Source organism: Ruditapes philippinarum, unplaced genomic scaffold (assembly GCF_026571515.1).
Source record: "Ruditapes philippinarum isolate M1 unplaced genomic scaffold, ASM2657151v2 ctg11441_1_1_1_1, whole genome shotgun sequence".
Lineage (NCBI taxonomy): Eukaryota > Metazoa > Mollusca > Bivalvia > Venerida > Veneridae > Ruditapes > Ruditapes philippinarum.
The window spans coordinates 1-22,407 of record NW_026862904.1 but is presented as its reverse complement, the minus strand read 5'-3'; the positions used below and the strand labels follow the sequence as shown (position 1 = coordinate 22,407).

General features: G+C 32.6%; 1 protein-coding gene and 1 long non-coding RNA gene across 4 annotated transcripts; both read right to left on the bottom strand.

Moving 5' to 3' along the window:
• Positions 1-5: 5 nt before the first annotated feature.
• Positions 6-22,394, bottom strand: LOC132720578 (neogenin-like). Its single transcript, XM_060704739.1, has 9 exons — positions 22,325-22,394; positions 21,504-21,676; positions 20,990-21,097; positions 16,531-16,725; positions 2,701-2,763; positions 2,191-2,359; positions 1,625-1,836; positions 875-1,018; positions 6-133 (listed from the first exon to the last, which is right to left on the bottom strand). Exons 2-9 carry the CDS (start codon positions 21,532-21,534, stop codon positions 6-8), a joined length of 1,050 nt encoding a protein of 349 aa, XP_060560722.1. The 5' UTR covers positions 21,535-21,676; positions 22,325-22,394.
• Positions 3,713-16,252, bottom strand: LOC132720579 (uncharacterized). 3 transcript variants are annotated; one of them, XR_009624363.1, is made up of 5 exons: positions 15,890-16,252; positions 11,054-11,166; positions 10,407-10,536; positions 8,255-8,411; positions 3,713-6,225 (listed from the first exon to the last, which is right to left on the bottom strand). It is a non-coding gene; the product is annotated as an uncharacterized LOC132720579 (long non-coding RNA). The 3 variants fall into 3 exon arrangements; XR_009624365.1 differs by lacking the exon at positions 15,890-16,252 and adding an exon at positions 15,725-15,882; XR_009624364.1 differs by lacking the exon at positions 15,890-16,252 and adding an exon at positions 12,069-13,553.
• Positions 22,395-22,407: the final 13 nt, after the last annotated feature.

Sequence of the window (22,407 nt, the reverse complement as noted above, 5' to 3'; positions counted from 1 at the left end):
GATCTTTATTGGGTTCTGGGGTTATACTGGACCGCAATGGTACAACGAGTCTCAAGGGTAGTGGCGGTTTCCCTACATTTGCGGGACCGTGACTTAATGTTCCCGTTTGGATACCCGGCTACTGCTACCATAGCTAGAAAATATAATTATGTGAAATTAATAAGATATATTCTTCTTTAAAAAGAGCATCGACTTCTTTGCAATATACACATAATTCTATCAGTAAAATATACATAATTCAACGAATAGAACATATAAGTTCTATCGATAGAACTTACAATTCTATACATACAACTTTCAATTCTATATATAGAACTTACACTTCTATAAATAAAACTTTCAATTCTATAATTCTATAAATAGAACTTAAAATTCTAAAAATAGAACTTACAATTCTATAAATAGAACTTTTAAATCTAAAAATAGAACTTTCAATTGCATAAATATGACTTAAAATGCTATGAATATAACACATAATTATACATTATAAAACATTTACTGCCTAGATAAGAAACTACCTCTTTCAAATGAACCTTAACCCAATGTTTCACTGATGTTGACAAACAGATAAGTGAGTAGGATAACACACTACTGTTTTACACTACTGTTTTTTATGTTGAGAGCTTTTCTCTCTCTTTAGTTTGGTTTTAAAACTCTGGAGAAAGACACACAGACACTTCAAATATGAGAGAAGACCTCAGGTGCTCCTCGATAGCAGAAACACTGTCGTTCCGTAAGCCAAAGTCCTATATATAGAAATCTCACCCTCAGCTGTGATGGGCAAGTGTTTCTTACTCATTACTCCACAGACACCCCTAAATTTCTCATAAAGGCATCAAAATAAATGGATAAAGAGTGAAGTTCAACAACTTACGTTCTCTTTGATGTGCTTGCGCATCTACTGGTAGTTTTAATGGTTTAGGTCGAATGATATTTCGTTGTTGAGAGTTTGTGAGTTGATGATAACTTGGAGGTAACAGTCTTTCTTCAGCCTCGCTGCCTGACTGATACACCTCAGCTGTAATATATTGTCAATGAATAATTTATGACGTATATATTTATGACGTGTATTTAACTATTTCATCTATACATTTTTCTGGCAGGTATTTAATTCAAATACTGATCAATCAAATATTTTTGCAAGGCCAAAATTTTGCAAAATCAAAATTTCAAACTTATTAGGAAGGTGTAGCAATCTTTACTACACTGGAATTAAAATATCTCTTATTCCTCCTTTAAACTTTATTTATTCAATTTTCAACACAATTTTCATTACTTTTCACAATCTAAAACAAATAAACTATACACGATAACAATTCCTTTTATATACGACTTATTGCACATAAAAATCATGAAATAAATGAAAATTGTGTTAATATAATGAAACATAAACCCGCCAGTGGCAAACCCTGCAGTAACAACTCCCTGGTGGTTACAACAATGCAGTGCCAAGTCAGCAGATAAAAATAACATAAACAATAATATTTTCACATTCTTTGCAACAAAAGGTAAAATATTCGCAAGTTTCTCCTTTCACTTTTGTTAAATTCCTATGATACTTAGTTATTGTCACTGAACATTTATTTTCATGATTATTTACGAAAAAAGAAAATAGTTTTCATACCTTGATTGTTTGTATGCACGCTACTCAGAGAGTTTCTACGTGTTGATGCTACTGATATAGATGACTCCGCCCTTTCGTCACGCCCCATCTGTTTCAACTCTAGATGATCGTGATCTATCCAAAGGTCAGGGGGCGGACCTTCACCTCTACCTGGCCCGCCCTTTTGCGGAATACTCTTGCCTTTCTGAGGCGATCCTTTATACATACTAGCCCTGAAATTTTTTTAAAACATTTTTGTTATTTTAACTTCATCAATCTCATGTTTATATGTTAAATTTGCCCCTCACCATATTGCTCATACCAAAGAACAGGATCCATTAAAAAATTTCTTTATTGCTGTTTTTTGGCAATGTGAAGGTTCCAACTTCAACTAATTTTTTAATCTAAGTATTAAATTTTCAAAATTTGTAACTTATTTTTGTCATCTTAGCGGAGTAATGGGTTAACTACTATTTAATTTAATAGGAGTTAACCCTTTACTGCAATGCATTTTGCAATTCTGCAATTAAATTTTATTTTCACCGCAAAATCTTTCTGCTATAACGTTCAGCATATAATGTACTCACATTCTTCTGTTCCTTTCCGCAATATCTCTTTTCCTGCATACAAACACCGTTACCACAGCAACCACGATACAACACGTCGCCCCGACAACACAAGCTATTATGATTATCATGAGATTCTGTGACAGGCCTTTCTCTGTCTTCTCCTGTTTCTTCTCTTCCTTAGTGCCCACTAAAAAAACAAAATACAAACATTTATTATGAACTTACAAAAAAAATAATGAAAGGGGAGCGGTGGCCTAGTAGTGAGAGTGCCTGCCTCTCAACCCAGAGATCATGGGTTCCAGCCCTACTTGGGTCACGACCATATTTCTTCATATGACACCAGTACTGGTTGGTTCCAGGAAGCGTACTCGAAAGTGATTAATATAAGTTGCAAGAACTTGTTTTGCAATCTAGCTTAAATAAATATGTTTAAACCAATGAAATATTGAGATGAAGATAATCATGTATCTAGAGGCATGCTGATTTAAAGCATTGACAAGGTGATCTACTTACAGCTAAAATGCTTACCGGTATTTACGGGATTTTCCCTCGGAGGTTTAATTGGCCGCCTTGGTGATAATGGTATACCCACTGTAAATGTAAATAAACAAACAGACAAAATTATAAATCTTGTTTAATAAAAGTAAAATCTCACTTCCCTTTTAATGCATACTTTACTCTGCAATAACTAGCTTTACGATGGAAAATCTGAATGTACATTTAACATGCAGCTTGAAACAAAAAGAGATTAAGCACAATGCCATTTGCCACTTGTATTAAAGTGACCTTGTGCTAATTTTTTTTTCACTGTCAAGCTGAGTTGAAGAAGTAATATATTTCAAAAGATCAACTTTTAAAACGATGATTGACCCAACAACTGATTAAAAAAAATGTTTATGATACAATACATAAACGATCTAAATTATAAAAAGACTGCCCCACTCTTTTTTAGAATTGCACATTGTCAATACATTTTAAAGGATATTTATAGACATTTCCATTGGCCATTTTTAATTTTTTTTTCTTATTAAAATGTAAAATTGAACCAATTAAGACAAAATGACAAGTTATTTTGATTTTTACCTATTCACCGACCATTTACCTGTGGATGAGCATAATGTCACTTTAAGCCAAGTCAGCCTGACTGTCCATGCTCTATACAATATTGAATAATGATATAAACAAGAAAAATATTACATACATTCGTATGTAATATAGGTACGATTGCATACTACTTTTGTGAAGACTTAAAGTTTGCTGCATGAAAGGTGTAATGTAAAATGAACATGTCATGAGATATAGCAACGGACCTATTCCTGTTTTTTTGTGTGTGTAATGTGTATTTTATAACACTTGCAACAATCAATACCAAATGGTTCTATTGCATTTCTATAGTGCTAACAGGTTATAATACTGTTTAGAGATACCATAATATTATAAAAAGTGGAGATGAAAGACCAGGGTTTTGAGGGTGAAACGTACAGGGGTGAAACATCCAGGAGATGTAAAGTCCAAACACCTAGAAGAACTAAACACAGTGTCCATTTATTATTCATTTATTATTTAATCTTATTCTGACAAACACTTACTGTGACAACAGATAACAGTTTAATACAACAGTAAATTAAATATGACTAAAGTGTAACAACATAAAAGGTAGTTGTACCAAATAAAGGATATCATTACACAAATACAACATAAAGGCAGCTAGCAACCGTTGAATATTTTTTAAAAATTTATTTTAAAGTTTTCACATATTACTTTGCAAAATACAGCTAACAAAGCAGCAGAGATAAATTAATTTTCAATAAAATTACAATGTCTATTATTTACTTTTAAAAAATCTTTCATTTAAGATATTACATACAGGTTCTGTACACTTGACTAGTGATAGAAAACCATGTTAATTTTAGCAGAAACTCAGTATTTTTGCCTGTATGTTATTGTTTGATCAAGTGTTAATTTCCATATAATATAATATATATATATATCTATCTGCTGTATAACTGGTTTACTTAATACCTAAACAATTAGAAACAAGAGCTGTAGGTAGGGAAGCAATGCTGGACTATTATTAGTGCTTGACAGTAAAAAGGCCTCGATAATGTAAAATTTTCTTAGTTAACAAGGGAATAATTTTCCTTTAAAACCATGTTACAGTACGCCTTGAAGAGAGTCCTATTATGCTCTCAAAGAAGAGTATAAAATTTCAACTTGTTTCAAAGCTAGATGTCAATAGAATTTGAAAATATCTGAGGTAATATGCAAAGTTAAATGTAAATTCTAAGTCGAAAAAAGGGGCATAATTCTGTCAAAATGCTTAGTACAGTTACCTGCTCCTGTCTACAGGTAAGGGTCATGCTGGTGAATAAGTGCACAAAGTTTCAAAGCCATATGTGAATGGACTTTGAAAATATTTGAGGTATTACAAAAACTTTATAACGTAAATACTAAGTAAAAAAATTATCCTAAAATGCTTGATACAGTCACCTCCTCCTGTCTACAGGTTGGAATCATGATGGCGAACAATTGTGCAAATTTTCAAAGCCATATGGCAATGGACTTTGAAAATATTTGAGGTATATCATAAAAACTTCGACACAAGTTGTTACGTATACACTGACGTTTGGGTGACTACAAAAGCTCTACTTATTTTAATCGAACAGTCAAGCTAAAATCAATCAGTGTTGCCAAGCAGCCACAATATATTCCATAATTTTGTTTTAAATTTAACAAATTTTAAGTGCACAACTGGCTATTTGAATGAACCAGAACTTCACGAGTCGGATATGTCGCCTTGTGAACAATGTAGTTAAGGAGAAATGGCCAGAACAAGAAAATTAACAAAGGGCAATAACTCAAAAAATAAGAAGTGCAGAGCAGCATTTTCTTTGCACTATACTTCTTATCAATAAGATCTATCATCCTATGAAGTTTCATGTCCATAGCTTTTGTACTTTAGGAGTAATGACCTGGACAAAAGTAAAATATGAAAATTAACAAAGGACCATAACTCAAAAATTAGGAAGTTCAAAGTACCAGTCCTTGTGCAATGCACTTTTTCTAAATGAGATCTATCATTCTATGAAGTTTAAGTCCATAGGTTTTATAGTTGAAGAGAAATGGCCCAGACAAAATTTGAAGTATGAAAATTAACAAACGGCAATTACTCAAAAAATAAGAAGTTCAGAGTACTAATTCTTTTGCACTGCACTGCACTTCGAGTTATCATATATTATTTTGTTATAAATTTCTAAATTTCCAAATTTTCAGGCATGCAGGAGATTAAGTTCTGAAAGAGTTACAATGATATCAAACATACAGAGTCTTTTTAATATTAATATGTTCTTCCTGTTAAAAATCCTTTTTAACTGAAGGAAATTTTAGTTGCCTAGCTACCATGCAAATTTCTTTGATTTTGATGCTTCTGTTCAGGATTAATGCAAATTTTACCAAGTCATTCTACACTAATATCAACATAAAAAATTCACTCATCTATCATTGTCATAGATAAAATAGTTTTCATATCCTAAAAGTATAAAATATTTAAAACTTGACAGCAAGTACTGAAGCTTATCACTTCACATTTTATGCAGTCATTTTCAATGAGATATAGTCACACAAACAACTAAAACTGTTTATTTATCTTGAAATCAAGACTTTAAAAACTTATAAAGACAGGATTACAGTTGATCAATTCATGAAATGCATATGTTCAATGCAATTCTATACTTAAAGTGACATGACAAATGTTGTACTACACAAAACACAATCACATGAAATGTTTTAACATTATGGAAGTAAGTTACTGGTAAGCTGACATAGGCAACCATTAATTAATATGATCCACACACTAGTCAATATAGCATTAGTCCTTATAGCAGCAGGCCTCAGGGGATTTACTATTAAAATGACTTTCAATGGCTTTTTAGATCATCTATAAGCAGTGGGATATTGTGACCATGTCTTGATGTCTGCAGGACAATACTGGCAACCTGTTGCATTGTTTCTCCCCTTTCCAGAGCATGTTGAGACTGACACTTCCATTAAGTCCTAAAATACATATAAATTAGAAGTTTAAAAAAATTGTATAGGATATAAATAGCACTTAAAATGAAACTTAAAACAAGAATGTCGAACGACACATATGCCCCCTTTTCTAGCCCTTGACACACATAATTGGTAGTTTTGTTACAGAAACTTGCCATAAATGGGTACATGGAAGTGTTCAATTATGGAAAAAAGAAAAATAATGGAGACTTTGTGATAAATAGTGTTCAAATGATAATCAGATATTAGAAAACTACAGACCAAAAATCAATAGAGGCCACCAATCAAAATCAGAAATATGATGACCCTGTGACCTTGACCTTTGACCCAAAAATTACTTTGGTTCATCCACTAATTATGATTAATCAATATGTGAAATATGACAACTTTGTGTTGAATACTTTTCAAGATAATCAGCTAAAACCGTTCTGACATTTAAGACCCCTGTGAGCTTGACCTTTAACATAGTGACCCAAAAATCAATAGGGGCCATCTACTAGCTATGACCAATCAATATGTGAAATATGACTTCTTTGTGCTTAATACTTTTCAAGATAATCAGCGGAAACCATCTTGACATTTGAAGCCTCTGTGACCCTGACCTTTAACATAGTGACCCAAAAATCAATAGGGACCATCTACTAGTTATGGCCAACCATCTACTAGTTATGGCCAATCACTATGTGAAAAATTAAAGAGTTTGTGATAAATAGTTTTCAAGATAATCAGCGGAAACCATGTGGTCTACTGACGGACAGATCAACATTTGCAAAACAATATACCCCCTTTTCTTCGTAGGGGGCATAATTAAGATTATTTTTAACTGAATATTCTTTTCACAACTGAAAAATACCATGGCATAAAAGAATATTTATACAAGAGGGCCATGATGGCCCTAAGGTCGCTCACCTGTATGTAGGCCCTCGGAGCTGGGCCAGTTTGAACCCCAGGGCTTTTATTTGAACAAACTTGGAAGACACCTATAAGAAGATGATTCATGATATACACACTTATAATGAAAAACAATGATCTGCCGTCCCCTACCCCCGGCAGGGCCAATTTTAACAAAGGGCTTTTATTCGAACAAACTTTGTAGACACTCACTAGAAGATGTTTCGTGCTAAATATATTAGCTCTAGGTCTTTGAGTTCTTTAAAAGAAGATTTTTTTAGTTTTTACTATATACATATGGGGAAAATAAATGACCCCCTGGGGCGGGGCCAATTTTGAATCCAGGGCTTTTATTTTAACAAACTTGGTAGACACCCATTGGAACATGTTTCATGCTAAATATCTCAGCTCTAGCTCTTTGAGTTATTTAAAAGAAGATTTTTTAAGTTTTTACTATATACATATAGGGAAAATCAATGACCCCTGGGACGGGACCAATTTTGACCCCCAGGGCTTTTATTTGAACAAACTTGGTAGACACTCTTTAGATGTTTCATGCTACATATCTTAGCTCTAGCTCTTTTGGTTCTTTAAAAGAAGATTTTTTTAAGTTTTTACTATATGCATATTTGGAAAATCAATGACCCCCTGGGGCAGGGCCAATGTTGACTCCAGGGCATTTGTTTTTGAACAAACTTGGTAGACACTCACTAGAAGATGTTTCATGCCAAATATCTAAGCTCTAGCTCTTTGGGTTTTTGTAAAAGAAGATAATTAAAGTTTCTTCTTTCGGTTGCCATGGCAACCAGAGTTCTGCATGGAATTAAATTCTTTGAACAATTTTTAAAGGTGACCACCAAAGGAACATTCCTGAGAAGTTTGGATGAAATTGGCTTAATGGTTTATGAGGAGATGTCATTTAAAGTAAAAGTTCACAGACGGACGGCCGGACGCTGGACGAAAAGCGATCACAAAAAATCAACCTGTCATTTTGTGACAGGTGAGCTAAAAATGTATGGCAAAGGAACACATTTGATATCAGAAAATTACAAAAAAATACCTTTATATTTATAATATTCTTAAATATTTTTTACAACATGCTCATGATAAAATATGTCAAAAAATATTATGGCAAACTAACCTGATCCCTCTGCACAAACACAAATCTCATGGAACTTTCTTGGTGTCCTAATACATATTGAACCAACATATTGAGAATAGGGAATTGGGATAGTGCACTTGCTGGGCATAATCCAAAGGGTAGGAGTACTCTACATCAAGAGTACATGGTGGTGTGCCTGAAATGTACAGTAGTAAATTTATAAATTATGTATTACTGATATACAGCTTTTACAATTTATATAACAGATTTTGCTAAAGTCCCAAAGTTTTGCTGCCAATGTAATTCCTTTAATATACAGTCGAACTTCGTTCGCTCAAAGTCCGAGGGCATGTGCAAATTTGTTCAAGAGATCGGTAGTTCGAGCCAACCGAGGTCGAACTATTATTACATAGAACAAAGGCCTCTAGGTTTTCAAACCTACATCGGTCAAATGATAAATACGTCAATAAAATTGTTTACAGTACATTCATTTGTTGAATTGTCCTAGTTAGAATTATTATCCTATTGAAAACATATTTAACGGTCACTGTGTTAATCTATATTCATGCATATTGTAATTGGTTGGGTTCGATTGGGCAATCATTATCCAAACTGTGAACAATGTTCAAAATATATTTATATGTTTATTATGGGATGAATTTTATTTTAAACAATGCATTAATTAAATATTAACAAAAGAACATCTTACAGCAGCATATTTTTGTAGTCATTTACTAAAATAAACACACGTACAAGTATCATATATAAATAGATTACACTGTTACAATTCACATTGCATGAACCACGGTTGTAATTAAAGCCATCCAGGTAAACGTCATTCATTTATTGACTTTTGGCATTTCAGGGGTTATTTTCTTTTTATTATTACTAAAGACGGCAAATATACAATTTTATCATAACAAACAAATCGGTATCAACACCTTTTAATTTGTATCAGTTAACCTTAATTGCCCTTGTCACCATCACATGGTGTTAAAAACATGTGTCGCGCCTGTCAATTATTTAGAACCTGTCGACATGCAACTTTTGTTGCCTGTTTGTGTTCGACCAAAAAGGTGTGACTTACACTATATTTCTTCTGAAGGGACCAGAGATCAGGTTCGAGCCATGGGTGTTCGACCGATCCGAGGAAGAACAATATATATTATATAGGAATTTGCCGGGACTTGGCGATGAGTTTGAGCGGAGGGAGGTTTTCGAGCCATCCAAGCTCGAGCGAACGAAGTTGAACTGTATGTCCTTTCTAGAAAGCTTGTCATAGGTCTATGACTTTTTTTATTAAAATATTAGCTAAAATTCAGGCTTATAAAATTCATGAATGTGGTTCTAAGTGTCAACAAACATTTTGATATTTTGACGTGGCATCATATGTTTATACAAACATAGTGCAAATACACAGTGTAACACTATAGATGTGTCAATGAAAAATTATTCTTTTCTGCTTGAACAGTCTGAATGCAGGATATGTGATTTATAGAATATTATGTTAGTGTAGGTTATCATAACCTTTTACCCCATTAGCATATTGCAAAAATTTGCCGTTTTCATTGAAAAGTCCCTGTAACAAGTTCAAACTGCTGTGCCTATGAAAAATGCTTCAAATTCACATAGTTAGGACATCCTTTAAAAAAATGTTTGTTTGCAGTAACGCGACCGACTCACAAAATTTACCCCTACTCAAAAAATTCTTTCATGGTCTGGTTTTTGAATCAGAAAATTATGCCTTGCGCTTTGTTTTCGTTCTTTTAAAGGTTAATAGAAGATACAAAATGTAGGTCTTATTAAATTAGAATTCAGTTATCAATTAATTAATTGTTACCAGATTATCAAACCATATATTGTCCAGCATTTTGAAATTCCATGTTTATTTATTTATTAATGAATGTTCATAAGCAGTAGATGACCCCTATTATTAATTTCGAAAACTATTTATCACAAAGTCTTCATATTTCAAATACTGATTGGTGATACCTATTAGAGAACCCCTACTGATTTTGGGTCACTAGTTCTCTAATATCTCATTATCTTGAAAACTATTTATCACAAAGTCTTCATTATTTTTCAGTTTTCCATAATTGAACACTTCCATGTACCCATTTATGGCAAGTTTCTATAATAAAAACCTACCAATTATGTTAGTCAAGGGCTAGAAAGGGGGAAATCAACATACCTGCACAATGCACTATAACCTTATCTTCCTATGTTCTACATTTGCCAATAACACGCACACTTTTCTATATCCCAATCTACCAATGTTCCAAATTTGCCAATATCGACTCTTCAACTCCACAAAGCCAAACCTAAAAAGGGGGAAAAGAACAATAATGAAGGCAAACAATGATAAATAAAGGGACTGTCACAGGAACACAACACTACACATGCCTACTACCAGTTTTTGATGCAATTACTTTTTAACCTAAAAAGATAAGCATATACCTTGCTTTAAGGCTTTTGTGTTTCCAGACATGCTTATTTACAATAAACTTTGCTGCCCAAAATTTGTAAAAAATTGAAACTTAAGATTTTACATTTATTGTTTCGAGCAACCATCAACTATATCTTTAACAGACCGTTGGATGTTTTTTATGCACACCAAATTTTCTTTCTTCAACTTTAAATTTTTTTAGAAAAACAAATGCACATAAAAAATTCAGTAACAATTTCTTGCCAAATATTAAGGCAAATGCATAATTTCTTTTTTTTTAATAAGAAAAAGTATTCATCAACAACAAAAGCACACACATGCACAAGCACTACAAATGTTGATAGCAGCTCCAACCAAACCCATGATTTCCACAAAGAAAACAAATTACTTACCTGAACACTTCGCTATATCTGTGCCTCCCAACGCCATAGTTGTGCCAATACCAATGCTTTAACTCCATAAACACATCTACACTTAACTTTTAAACTTCACAAGCACATCATGCCTAAAAAAGGATAAAACAATCTATTAAATCTTAACCACTCAAACGTCCTAAATAGTGCTAAACAAAACATGTGTCACCTTTATATAAAATAACATGTGTCTATTTTCAACCCAACTTTTGTAACATTTTCCTTTAATCAAGGAAAAAGCATTTCCACACAATAGTATGCATGGCAAATCAAATTGAAATAATTTCTTCTTCCACAAATATGAAGGTAAATACCATTTTCACATGTTTAAATCTGATTTCAGGTTCCCCCCTTTTCTAATTTATTGCCCTATCTTTTCCCCTACAAAAAGTCACATGCACTCCATGCGCCGATGTCACTGACTATACTGCTACCGACTGAAGATAATTATTTATTTTTCCCAAAAAATTCTGTTCCCTCTAGCATTAGTTCTTAAATAAATTCTTAACCAAAATGTCAAATGTTTAACAAATAGTTTTGTTCTTTTCATTAAATAGGAACAAAAAAATATACCCAAAAACTAATAAGGAAATGCAACTCTAGCATAAAAGGGAAGTAATTTGGGCTTCTCATTAGGAATTTGTCATGACATTTCATAGTGTGCACAATTCTGTTGCAGTGGTTTTCCCCTATACAACTGATACTGGTAAAAAGGCAACGCTCCCAATAGAAAATGGACAAGTAATTCCCAATCCATGACCGATAAATCCCTAGTACAACACTGAAAATTCCCTCAAAAGAATCATCAAATTTTAAGGTGGACATAAACAGAAATACCATTGTTAAGCGATACTGTATGCAATAAAAACCAAGTATATATAACCACATGAGTGATATTTCCTGAAACATTAATTTTTCCTATTGAACTAAATCAAATAAAATATTATTATGGTTTAAAATATTAACTTTCTGAGTTTTATCAAGGATAACCCACCAATTGCAGCCAAAAATAACCAAAAAAAATGCCGGAAACTGCAAGCAAAATCTCAACATGGAGGTTGCCATTTTTTTCTTAGCTATATCCTGTACTGAACGGTACTATTTCTGCAAATCAGTTGCTAACAAAATATTGCCATTTTCTTGGTTATTTTTATGAAAGTAATATATTTTGCATTGAAAATGACTTGTATGGAGTTGAAGTGTGTCACAGATACACTATTACACCTATAGTATGCCGCATTAAATTTCATACAATAATGGAAGTATAAAAACCATTCACCACCATACATAATAAGATGTTACACCACAAAGTTTTTTTTGCATGATGATAAAGTTTTTCAGGGGAAAAAAGATATATTATAGAATTATTGACCTCATAATTTTCCCCAAATCGACATTTTTCACATATCTTTCCCCTCCCTACCAGCACCCAGCATCTACCCCTTTCCGTAAAAAAACCCCCCTGAATTGTAAAAGAAATAAATTTGTACTGTGCATCAAAACAAGTTTGTTGACATTGATTTCCCATGTGCATAATTAGATCAAATGTGTATTAACTGTGAAGAAAGCAATGCATTCCTTGCATATATTTATAGCATACAGGGGTACATTTGTCGTAAATTCAGAATTATTTCCTTATAGAATGCCAATTTCCTTAGCCCACTTCATCTGCTCTTTGCAGAACGTACTGTTCAAACTGCATTGGCCGCCAAGGAACAAACAGTGTAAACAACAATTACATTTATTTCCATAAAGATTCAATTTAAAGATAACTATTCAACATCTATTGTCTCAACTTGAACATCTCTTCTTAACAAAGATAATTTCAAGGAACAGTGCAAAAAACAAGTACCATTATTGTCATAAAAATTCTAGTTAAAGACCAATATTCAACATTTATTGTCGCGACATCTCTTCCTAACAAAGATTATTTCAAACAACACGTACGTGTTCACTGCCAACTTTTTCAATTTCTGTTGGCCATGCGATTATACCTTTGAATACTTCTATAGTAATACACTCCTAAATTTTTTTCATAACAATGTTAACAATCCATACCGAAATAGGTTTCTAATAGAAGGCCGAGTTGACTGGTCCGAGTCAGTATAAGTCCAAGTTGATCCTTTGCGGCAAAAAAAACCCACAAAGGCCATGAAAATCACAGGCGAATAAACCTTGAATATTTATAATGACCATGTCAACATTTAGGCACCTTACCATGTCCGCCACACATGCCAGTACTTAGAGTAGAGAAAATTACTAAATCGACAAAAAACCACCGTTCCAACAAAAATTAGGCCTGAGAGAAAGTGCTACCATGGATTTATATGAATTTTGGTGGTTTCGTCAAACTACTGTTTCGGCGGACTACCATTATGAAAAGGTGCGAAAGAGGTTTCGTCAATCTTATTTTATAATTAAAGGCATAGTAGGCATGGTTCATGTATATAAAGTGGTTTTATCATCAATATGTTTGTTGTAATCAAATTATGACACAAAATTTCATTAATGAATAGAATACATTGAAGAAGTATGTGACGTCACAGGGTGAATCGTAGTTCTGGCTTCCATAACTTTATATGTCGCTTTTATTTTGACGTTGCGACAGTAAAGTTATGGGTCAACCCTATTTGCAAAGGCTACCAGAATTTGACAGTTCGTGCGCGGTACATAAAAACTTCTTTAAATCCACCCTTATTTATCAAATTTGGGGTCAAATAAAAATACCAATTGATAAACAAAATCAATTTTTGAGAACCAATTCATGTTTTTGTTTTTAAAATGAAACTTCAATGACTTTGTGTAACCCAACTATTTTTAGAGAAATATGTAGAGAATGTTTTTACCAATATGGGAGTCTGCTTTCAAATGAGATCTCGCGGGACTTCATGTTTTGGAAATTCTAGCATCTATTTTTTAGTAACGGACCGTACATTATTTTTAGTAAGTGTATGATTTTTATATAAAAACAAACAAATAATTCATAAATCATCACTTAAAAACAATATAAATCCAACATGTTTTTGGTACAATGTCTATTATTGAATAAATACACCGTTATTCATAATTGCAAAGCCATGTTTTCAGTTAAAAATAGCATTTGGGTCACGTGTCACCAAATGTCATGCAAAGGTATCCGAACCTAAATTCTCGCTGGTCACGTGATAATTAGGGCAGCAATGGCGGCGAATTTTATGAAATGTGAACACGCTGATAAACTTTGAGGCAATATTTCATCAATCTAACTTTCTGTGGTAAAAAATATAGACTGAAGGGTCCCAAATATATCTAACTACCTGTATTAAAATAGCTTTTGTCCAGATCACGCAAATTTATTGAATTACAGCATGACATAAAAATGTCACGGTTCTGGTTGACTTTCGATACGGAGTTGGCTTCAGCGAACAGGTCTAGCAATACTATAAAACCTGTTCGCTGAAGTATCTTTAGCTAGGTGAATCGGATTTCACGAATCGATGGGTAAGCGTCCAGCTGAGCAAGACAGTCATGGTTGACATGTTCAGTTGCTCTAATCTTTGAGCGGTTGTTTTTAGAAGTATTTTAAAGTTTGTGAACTTTTAGATAATGAATTTATTTAGCAAATGCACTAATTGAACTGTATGTATGTCTGATATTTGTTGTGCAAGTGCAATTTTTCCAAATAAGAGTCACGAATCGACGAGAGAAAAGCATACTGGTTGGAGAGATAACTCCGACACTAAATCACATACTTTTTGTAATATCTTAATTATCTTCCTATATATTTTAAATATTGAACCACCTAAATAAAGTTCAGTTCAAAGACTTTACATTACACTACAAAAATTATGTATGAAAATGAGAATTGGTACTTCTTTAAGGTCCTGAATGGCGTATACAAAACATGGTCTTTTACCCCTCAACAGTAGATAAAGTCAACACTTAAATTTTTAAGTAAAAAATGACAGGAAAATCAGCATCATTAATTTATTTTTACATCTTATATGTGTTATCTATTTTTTGTTGATGTAAAAACAAGTTTTCAAAAATATTTCCCAAGTCAGTGGCCTGTGGTCAATACATTTCTAACTACCTCTTTGTAATTTAGTAAAAAGAAGGTTTTGAAGCAGTTTTTGCCAACGAAAAGTTTCGGTTAATTGAAAAATATTAAAAAGTTTACCAACTTACAAAAAATCATTGCATTCTGTCCTGCTCCTATACTACTAGGTGACCATATGCTTTTTTGTTGAAAAACAAAGTTATAAAAATTATATTTATCAAGTGTCGGGGTTATCTATGCGTCGAAGTTATCTCTCCAACCAGTATGTCTATTTATTATACCTATTTTGATAATGATTTGTTCGTTATTGGATTAATTCAATAAGTTTTGAGAAAAAAAAATATTTAAAAAAAAAAACATTAAAGCTTCATTTGACGCCTGGTTGATGTAATGACTACTTCCCAACTACTGAGATTATGCACCCACAATCCAATAACTTCAACGACAGGATTTATGAGGACAGTTTTTAGGTTTTATATTGAGTGATGAATAAAGAATGAAAAAAGATTGTTGTTATAGACTCTATATAAACAATTGATACAGGCATAGTATTAAAGAGAATCTACTATGTTTTTTTTTACATAATAAACAACAAACAATAACAAACCAACCATTTCTTCCCGCCAAAAAGTCCTTTGTTCTCCAAGCCAGCTTGTAATTAGGTCACCTAGACATTCTAAATCATAGCTAACACGAACTGACAATGGGAAATCAAGCAGATCATTAAATAAACACTAATCTACAATATAAATAAAGCATAAAAAATCAATACTTACAGTTTAAACTTGCTAGTACATTTAAATTATCGCTCTGAAATAAACCCTCTCTCTTCCTTAATGGCTGCCTGTTTGTTGATGTTTTTTCATTGGCTTACATTGTCACGTGATCAAATCAACATAGGTGTGGACTAAGTTATTTCCATTGCAGTTCTGACTTTAATTGTTTAAATCACAATTTAATCCCCGAAAAAAATATGTTGAAACAATTCCAGAATTAACACAAATCTTAAAATTACCGAAAACATTAAATGTTATATAAATTGTAAATAAAGGTTTTACATTTCACCCCTAAATAAAACATAATGGACTCAACCAAAAACAAGCGTCTCTCTCTTTATTTAATGATGTATTTACATGACCATGATCAACACATAAATCTTCAGACCAATTGTAAGACGAAACTATTGTAAAAATAATACTATGACCACAGCAGATTTCGTACAGAAAAATCTCTTAACATTGAATGGACTGTTCTCAAATAAAAGCTGGGCAAATCTGTTACAGAAATATACAGTAGGTTACGTGTTAATGTACGGATTAATTACCTACACAGTAATATTGGTCAAGAAAAAAAGAGAACTAAATTAAATGTTCTTTTCAAAAATTGACATATTTTAAAAAAGAAGATAAATACTCACTTTTCGGAGTTTTGTATATTTTCGTGGGCGACATGGGACCGTAACCTTTACTATTTCTCGCCTGAACTTTGAAATAATAAGTTGTGTCAGCAGTAAGGTCAGTGATAGTCATGGACAGTTTTTCTCCCAGGACACCTTCTACGACCCAGTCAAGGTCATCTTTTGTATGATCAGTAGTGTAGAACACAAGGTAGCCTAGAAATACAAGCAAAATGTAAATTTAAATCATTTATATGATATTTATTATGTAAGCAAATGCATATTTTGATCATATTTTATTTATGCGAAATTAGAAAGTCTCCAAAATGTACATAAGCAAATGGATATTAATTAACTTGGTTGAATTCAGAGATTTTGAGCTTCTGCCACCAATATGGAGCAAGGTCCATCTGCACATCTATAACTCAATTTTCATATTTTGATATCAAAATCCCTTAAAACTTAAAATGGACTGTTCCACATTCAAAGTAGGGCAAAACCATTTCACAAATTCAGCAGGTATAAGGTTCATATTGTTATATTTTGAAGAATAAAACAGATGTGTATATGGAATAAACAAGAATAAATTTTTACATTTTTGTATGTTGTTGCTTAGTAACAAAATATATTTACACTAAGTGTAGAATTAGAACCAGTCAGAAAAAGATATAAATTAGAATTCATATAAAATTATTTCTTAAGGACTCTGATTTCCATGTTATATATCACTATTTTCTATATATTTCTATCAAAAATCTAAATCTGCATTTTTTATTATTGAATTTTTTTCAGCAAAATTGTTTCCTGTACATTATCTTTGCAGGAAATAAACAATATAACAATATGACAGATATCATCTGTCTTACAGATAATAAAATCTTCTTTTCTTGGATTATTTTAGGACTGTTCAAATGGTATACATGAATTGTTTACACACAAAAATACAGTTGAAAGTTAAAATGTACTCAAATACAATATATATATATGATGAACTTGGTATGAAAAACAGAAAAGTAAAACAATTGCATGCAAATATGGTAAGAAGTGAATTGACACATGTTGAATTGACGTAAAAAAAAAAAGTAAAAAAAAAACAACATGATGTACACAAGTATCTTAAAAGAGCGTGCCTCAATGAAATGAATGAATGAATGCACAGTTTTGTTTTGGAAACACAAAAACAATTTAGACCTATTAAGATATATTAACAACATTAATGGAGTAAAAAGACTTAAAAGATAGAACTTGAGGGAACTTCCTGATGTCTCTGACAGTATTCAAGCCCATAGCAGTCAGTGAGGGGCAAGTGATTTGAAGTTGGTGACTTTAACCACTTTAAGAAGTGAGCTTAGCTTAAGAACACATTTGGTTGTCATGTTGCCACACTTGAGTTCATTTAACAAAGGCATAAAGCTCACTTAATAAAGGCCAAGAAAACAAGCTATTTGGAAAGAGCTTATTCATCAAAGGTAAAAAGAGCTAATGTTATAAAGACATGGAAAAAATAATTTAATAAAGGTAGAGGACTGAAGAAAAGAGCATCTGGAAAGAGTTCATTCAACAAAGGCTGAAAGGGCTTATGAGAAAAAGCTCATTTTAACAATGACAGAGAAGAAGGGCTTTTTGGAAAGATCTCAAGTTACAAAGACAGGGAATAAGCTCATTTAATAAAGGCATAGGAAAAGAGTATTTTGGAAAGGACAAATTTAACATAGGCAAACAGGGCCCATGAAACAAAGACAGGGCAAAAAAACTTATCAAACAAATGCATAGGAAAAGAGCATTTTGGAAGAGTTCATTAAAGGCAGAATGTGCTCAGGTAATAAAGGAAGATGAAAAAGCTCATCTAACGAAGAGCCATTACAACAAAGATATCAAAGGAAAGATTTTTTTTTAACAAGGACTGAGGGGCAAAGTTCATTATTTTATAGTTATAACGATGAAAAAAAGCTCATGCAAAAAGAACTGAGGAAAACAATGTTTGCTTAAGTAAAGGGCAAATAAGAAGACATTAAAGAACAACGGAAAGGGTAACAGTTTACTTGAAACATGGGCATTTAAAGGAAGAAAAAAAGGATGAACTTGGGATACACATTTTCCTCTCATTTCATGTAAAATTCTTGACCCACGGAAAAACAAAATGGTGAAGAAAATTAAAAATGTTCAAAGTGGGATACGAAAAAAATGTATAACAAAGAATTTCAGGTAAATTTCTTGACCAGCAAAAAAATGGTGAAAAGGATTTAAAATGGTCAAATTGGGGTACAAAAAATATATATGTATAAAATATAGTTCACTAAGAAATGTTAACACAAAAATAAAGTAAACACATCACAACATTGCATATGTAAAAGGTCTAGCTAAACATGTTCACATTGAATATACCTTTCACAGGTTCGGCTTTTATAAAGAATAATAGAAAGACAAAGTTGTAGGCTATAAGAACAAGAGAAATACTTTATAATGTTATAATCATCAAAAACTTACCCCCACTTAGATACTTATACCAAAGCTTTTAAATTATAGTAAACTTAACTTCTGATAAGTAAAAAAAAATGTTTTGGTAATTAAGAAATCTGGCTTTTATATATTAAAAAAAAGACAAGACCTGTGTGTCAACAGAATGAGGACACTCTAGCACACGCACACCATCACACTCACACTCACACAAACACCTGTGCAGTCTGGCCAGACTCGTAAAACCTGTTGTCAGTCAAATATTGTTATTGCAATATATATACAAAAATCCCTCAAACACAGACATTTCAAAGCAGGACAAGTTAAATGCACACAAATTTCGCAAATACAGCCGGAGTAACCACTAATGCCACTTTTACTTGCAAGCATTTTACGTTAAGTAATTTAGAGAAAGTGTATGTCTGCCTTAAATGGCCCATGAATACTTAATATGTCAGATCAAAGAGCTTCATTTTAGGTTAATGTCTCTGGATTAAAAGCATTTCTCGTAACTTGCATCGTTATCTACACATGGATCAATATGGATGCTATATAACAGTGTCTTTAGAGATCTGCATTTAAGACAGATTCATTCTTTATGATGTCACAGAAATCCCCCCCCCCCCCCCACCGCTCAACATGTTTCCTCTAAAGTTAGAAAAGGTTGGCATATAAAAATGAGAAACTTCACATATAGGTTAGGTAAGACTTTGTGTAACACGCAATCTTCTGATATTTCCTGTAAGACAATTCCAATGACTTAAGTTGAAAGAGATATGGCATATTTAACTGCTTATAAATCACTGTGAAATGTGACATAAATAACCACCTTCATATCATATGAATCACTTAAAATTGGGACAAAACAAGTAACTTTTATTAAGAATTAATCACCAAAATATGGCGTACTTAACTGCCTATAAATCATTAAGAAATCTGACATAATTAATCAGTAATATTAAAGTATTTATTACTGAGAAATGTGACACAATCACTTATATTGCAGCATTAATCACTGAGAAATGTGACATAATTAATCACTTATATTGCAGCATTAATCACTGAGAAATATGACACAATCTCTTTTATTGAATCATTAATCACTGTGAAATGTGACATAATTAATCCATTATACTGAAGCATTAATCACTGAGGATTGTGACACAATAATTCACTTATATTGAAGCATTAATCACTGAGAATTGTGACATAATTAATCACTAATACTGAAACATTAATCACTGAGAATTGTGACAATCACTTACACTGAAGCATTAATCACTGAGAAAATGTGACATAATTAATTACTAATATTGAAGCACTAATCACTGAGAAATGTGACATAATTAATCACTTATACTGAAGCATTATTCACTGAGAACTGTGACAAAGACTAAGTAGATCAAAACAGCAAGTAGTAAAGCTGCTACAATTGTTAGCGAAAGCCTTCCATGCTAATTCATCATGCATAAATATCTAGGTCTTAAATCTAGGTCATGAAACTAGGTCATGAATCTAGGTCAAAGTTTAAAAATCCTATCTAGAAGCGTAAAAAAAATATTTCTTTTCCAAAGAAAAAAGAAAAGCTATAAACTTCAATTAGCGGTTAGTGTTTCTACTTGAACTGCACAATCAATATAGAATAACTTACAAATATTTCTATGATATCTCAAATTATATTAGGTAAATCTTAAATTATATTTGTTACCTAAAGTTCAGCTTTATGTTTAATAAGGCTATGTTTATTCATAGACTGCAATGATTTGTGTTTTTCCATGTTATATTCATTAATAAAGCATTATCAAAACAAATAACTGCAGAACATTTATTGCTTGCAACAAATTCAAAGCAAAACGATTGTATCTACTATGTATTTATTCTCTAGAGTTACACTTGTTATGCGCTAAACTTTAAAAAAAAATGTTAACCCTGTCACCAAAAGCAAAATCATATATTTACAATTCCTCCACTACTATAGTGTTAATGAAAGCAGAAACGTTGCTATAGTTACTGTTACACCTACCTGTTATTTGTCCGTTGGGCTTTTGAGGGGGCTGCCATGTCAGCGTCACAGACAGGGGGTCATTCTCAACAGGTATTGGCGTTAGATCTCTAGGAATTGAGCCTGGGGCTGTAAAAAAAAAAGATAAATTTAAATTTTCAATTAGTTTTCAAATTCCACTGTGAAATCCTAGCTTTTATAAGTGTTTAAGAGTCAAATACAGTCAAACTTGCCATGTGACCATGTGTATTCAGTGACTTTTGTCTTTAGCAAACCACTTTGTAATTCCGTCAATCATTTTCTCTATGTATCTTTAATGTATCTACTGACTTTTGCTTAATACAATGGCTTGCTTCATAATGTAACAATGAAGCATTTAATGGTCACAAGACTAAATATCCAAAGAAAAATTGTCACTGAGAAATTCACCTCGCCTGAGGATCGAACCATGGAACCCTGGATTACAAATCCGATATACTCTCCCTCTTGCAATTCAGAAACTGTTAATAACAAAGATGTATAAAAAATTACTTACCAGCTTCTTGCGTTTTGTTCGACACCGCCATTGACCACGTACTCTTCCTACGGCCTTTAAACACGCGTACACTAAACTCGTACAGTGTGTCCGGTTTCAGGTCATCAATGTGTTTCACAAGTTCAGTACTGTTCACGTATTTATATTTCCCGCGGCCTGGAATCGATGTCAACCTAAAATTTCAAGATTAATTAGTTTATACAGAATTTATTTAAATTTTTGTTTGTAAGACAGCTATTCTCAAACCAACACTCTTCAGACCAGGGGCCGAGATTATAAAGAAATATTCTAATCTCAAACTCAGATCTCTGGTATTTGATTGGTCAGAAACAGGCACAGAATGTGAATTGACCAATGAAAATCCTGAGATTCGAGCTTGATCTCAGAAAAAGGTTTTATAACCTTGGGGCCAGGACTAAGCATAAAGCATGTAAAGTTTCTTGCTCAAGTAAACAATGGCTTGTCCCTGATGGGATTTGAACCAATGTGGCAAGTGACCCTTAGATTAATAGTCTGACATTTACAACTTATTCATGCCACCACAAGACATTTTTGACAAATTTAACATAAAATTATCATCTAAAAACAATTCCATCATCCTTTCATATGAGCAAACCATCCAGCTAGGATACTGAACATCGATGGCTCTCAGACACCCACCTGTTCATGCCTAAAATAATGCAAGGAGGCTGCATCCAAGGTCTTTCTCTACCAGTACAACTGGAAATTCGCCATATGTCTTGTACTTTGTAGGTGCGAAGCTGATGTAAAAACCAAACCACCAAAAAAAACCTCTCAAAAACCATCTCAAATTGTTTTACCTGATAGTATAATATCTATTATCCGTAATCCTCTGTATCTTTCCTAGAGAGTTATCTGTCCATGTTAGAACTATGGATTTGAT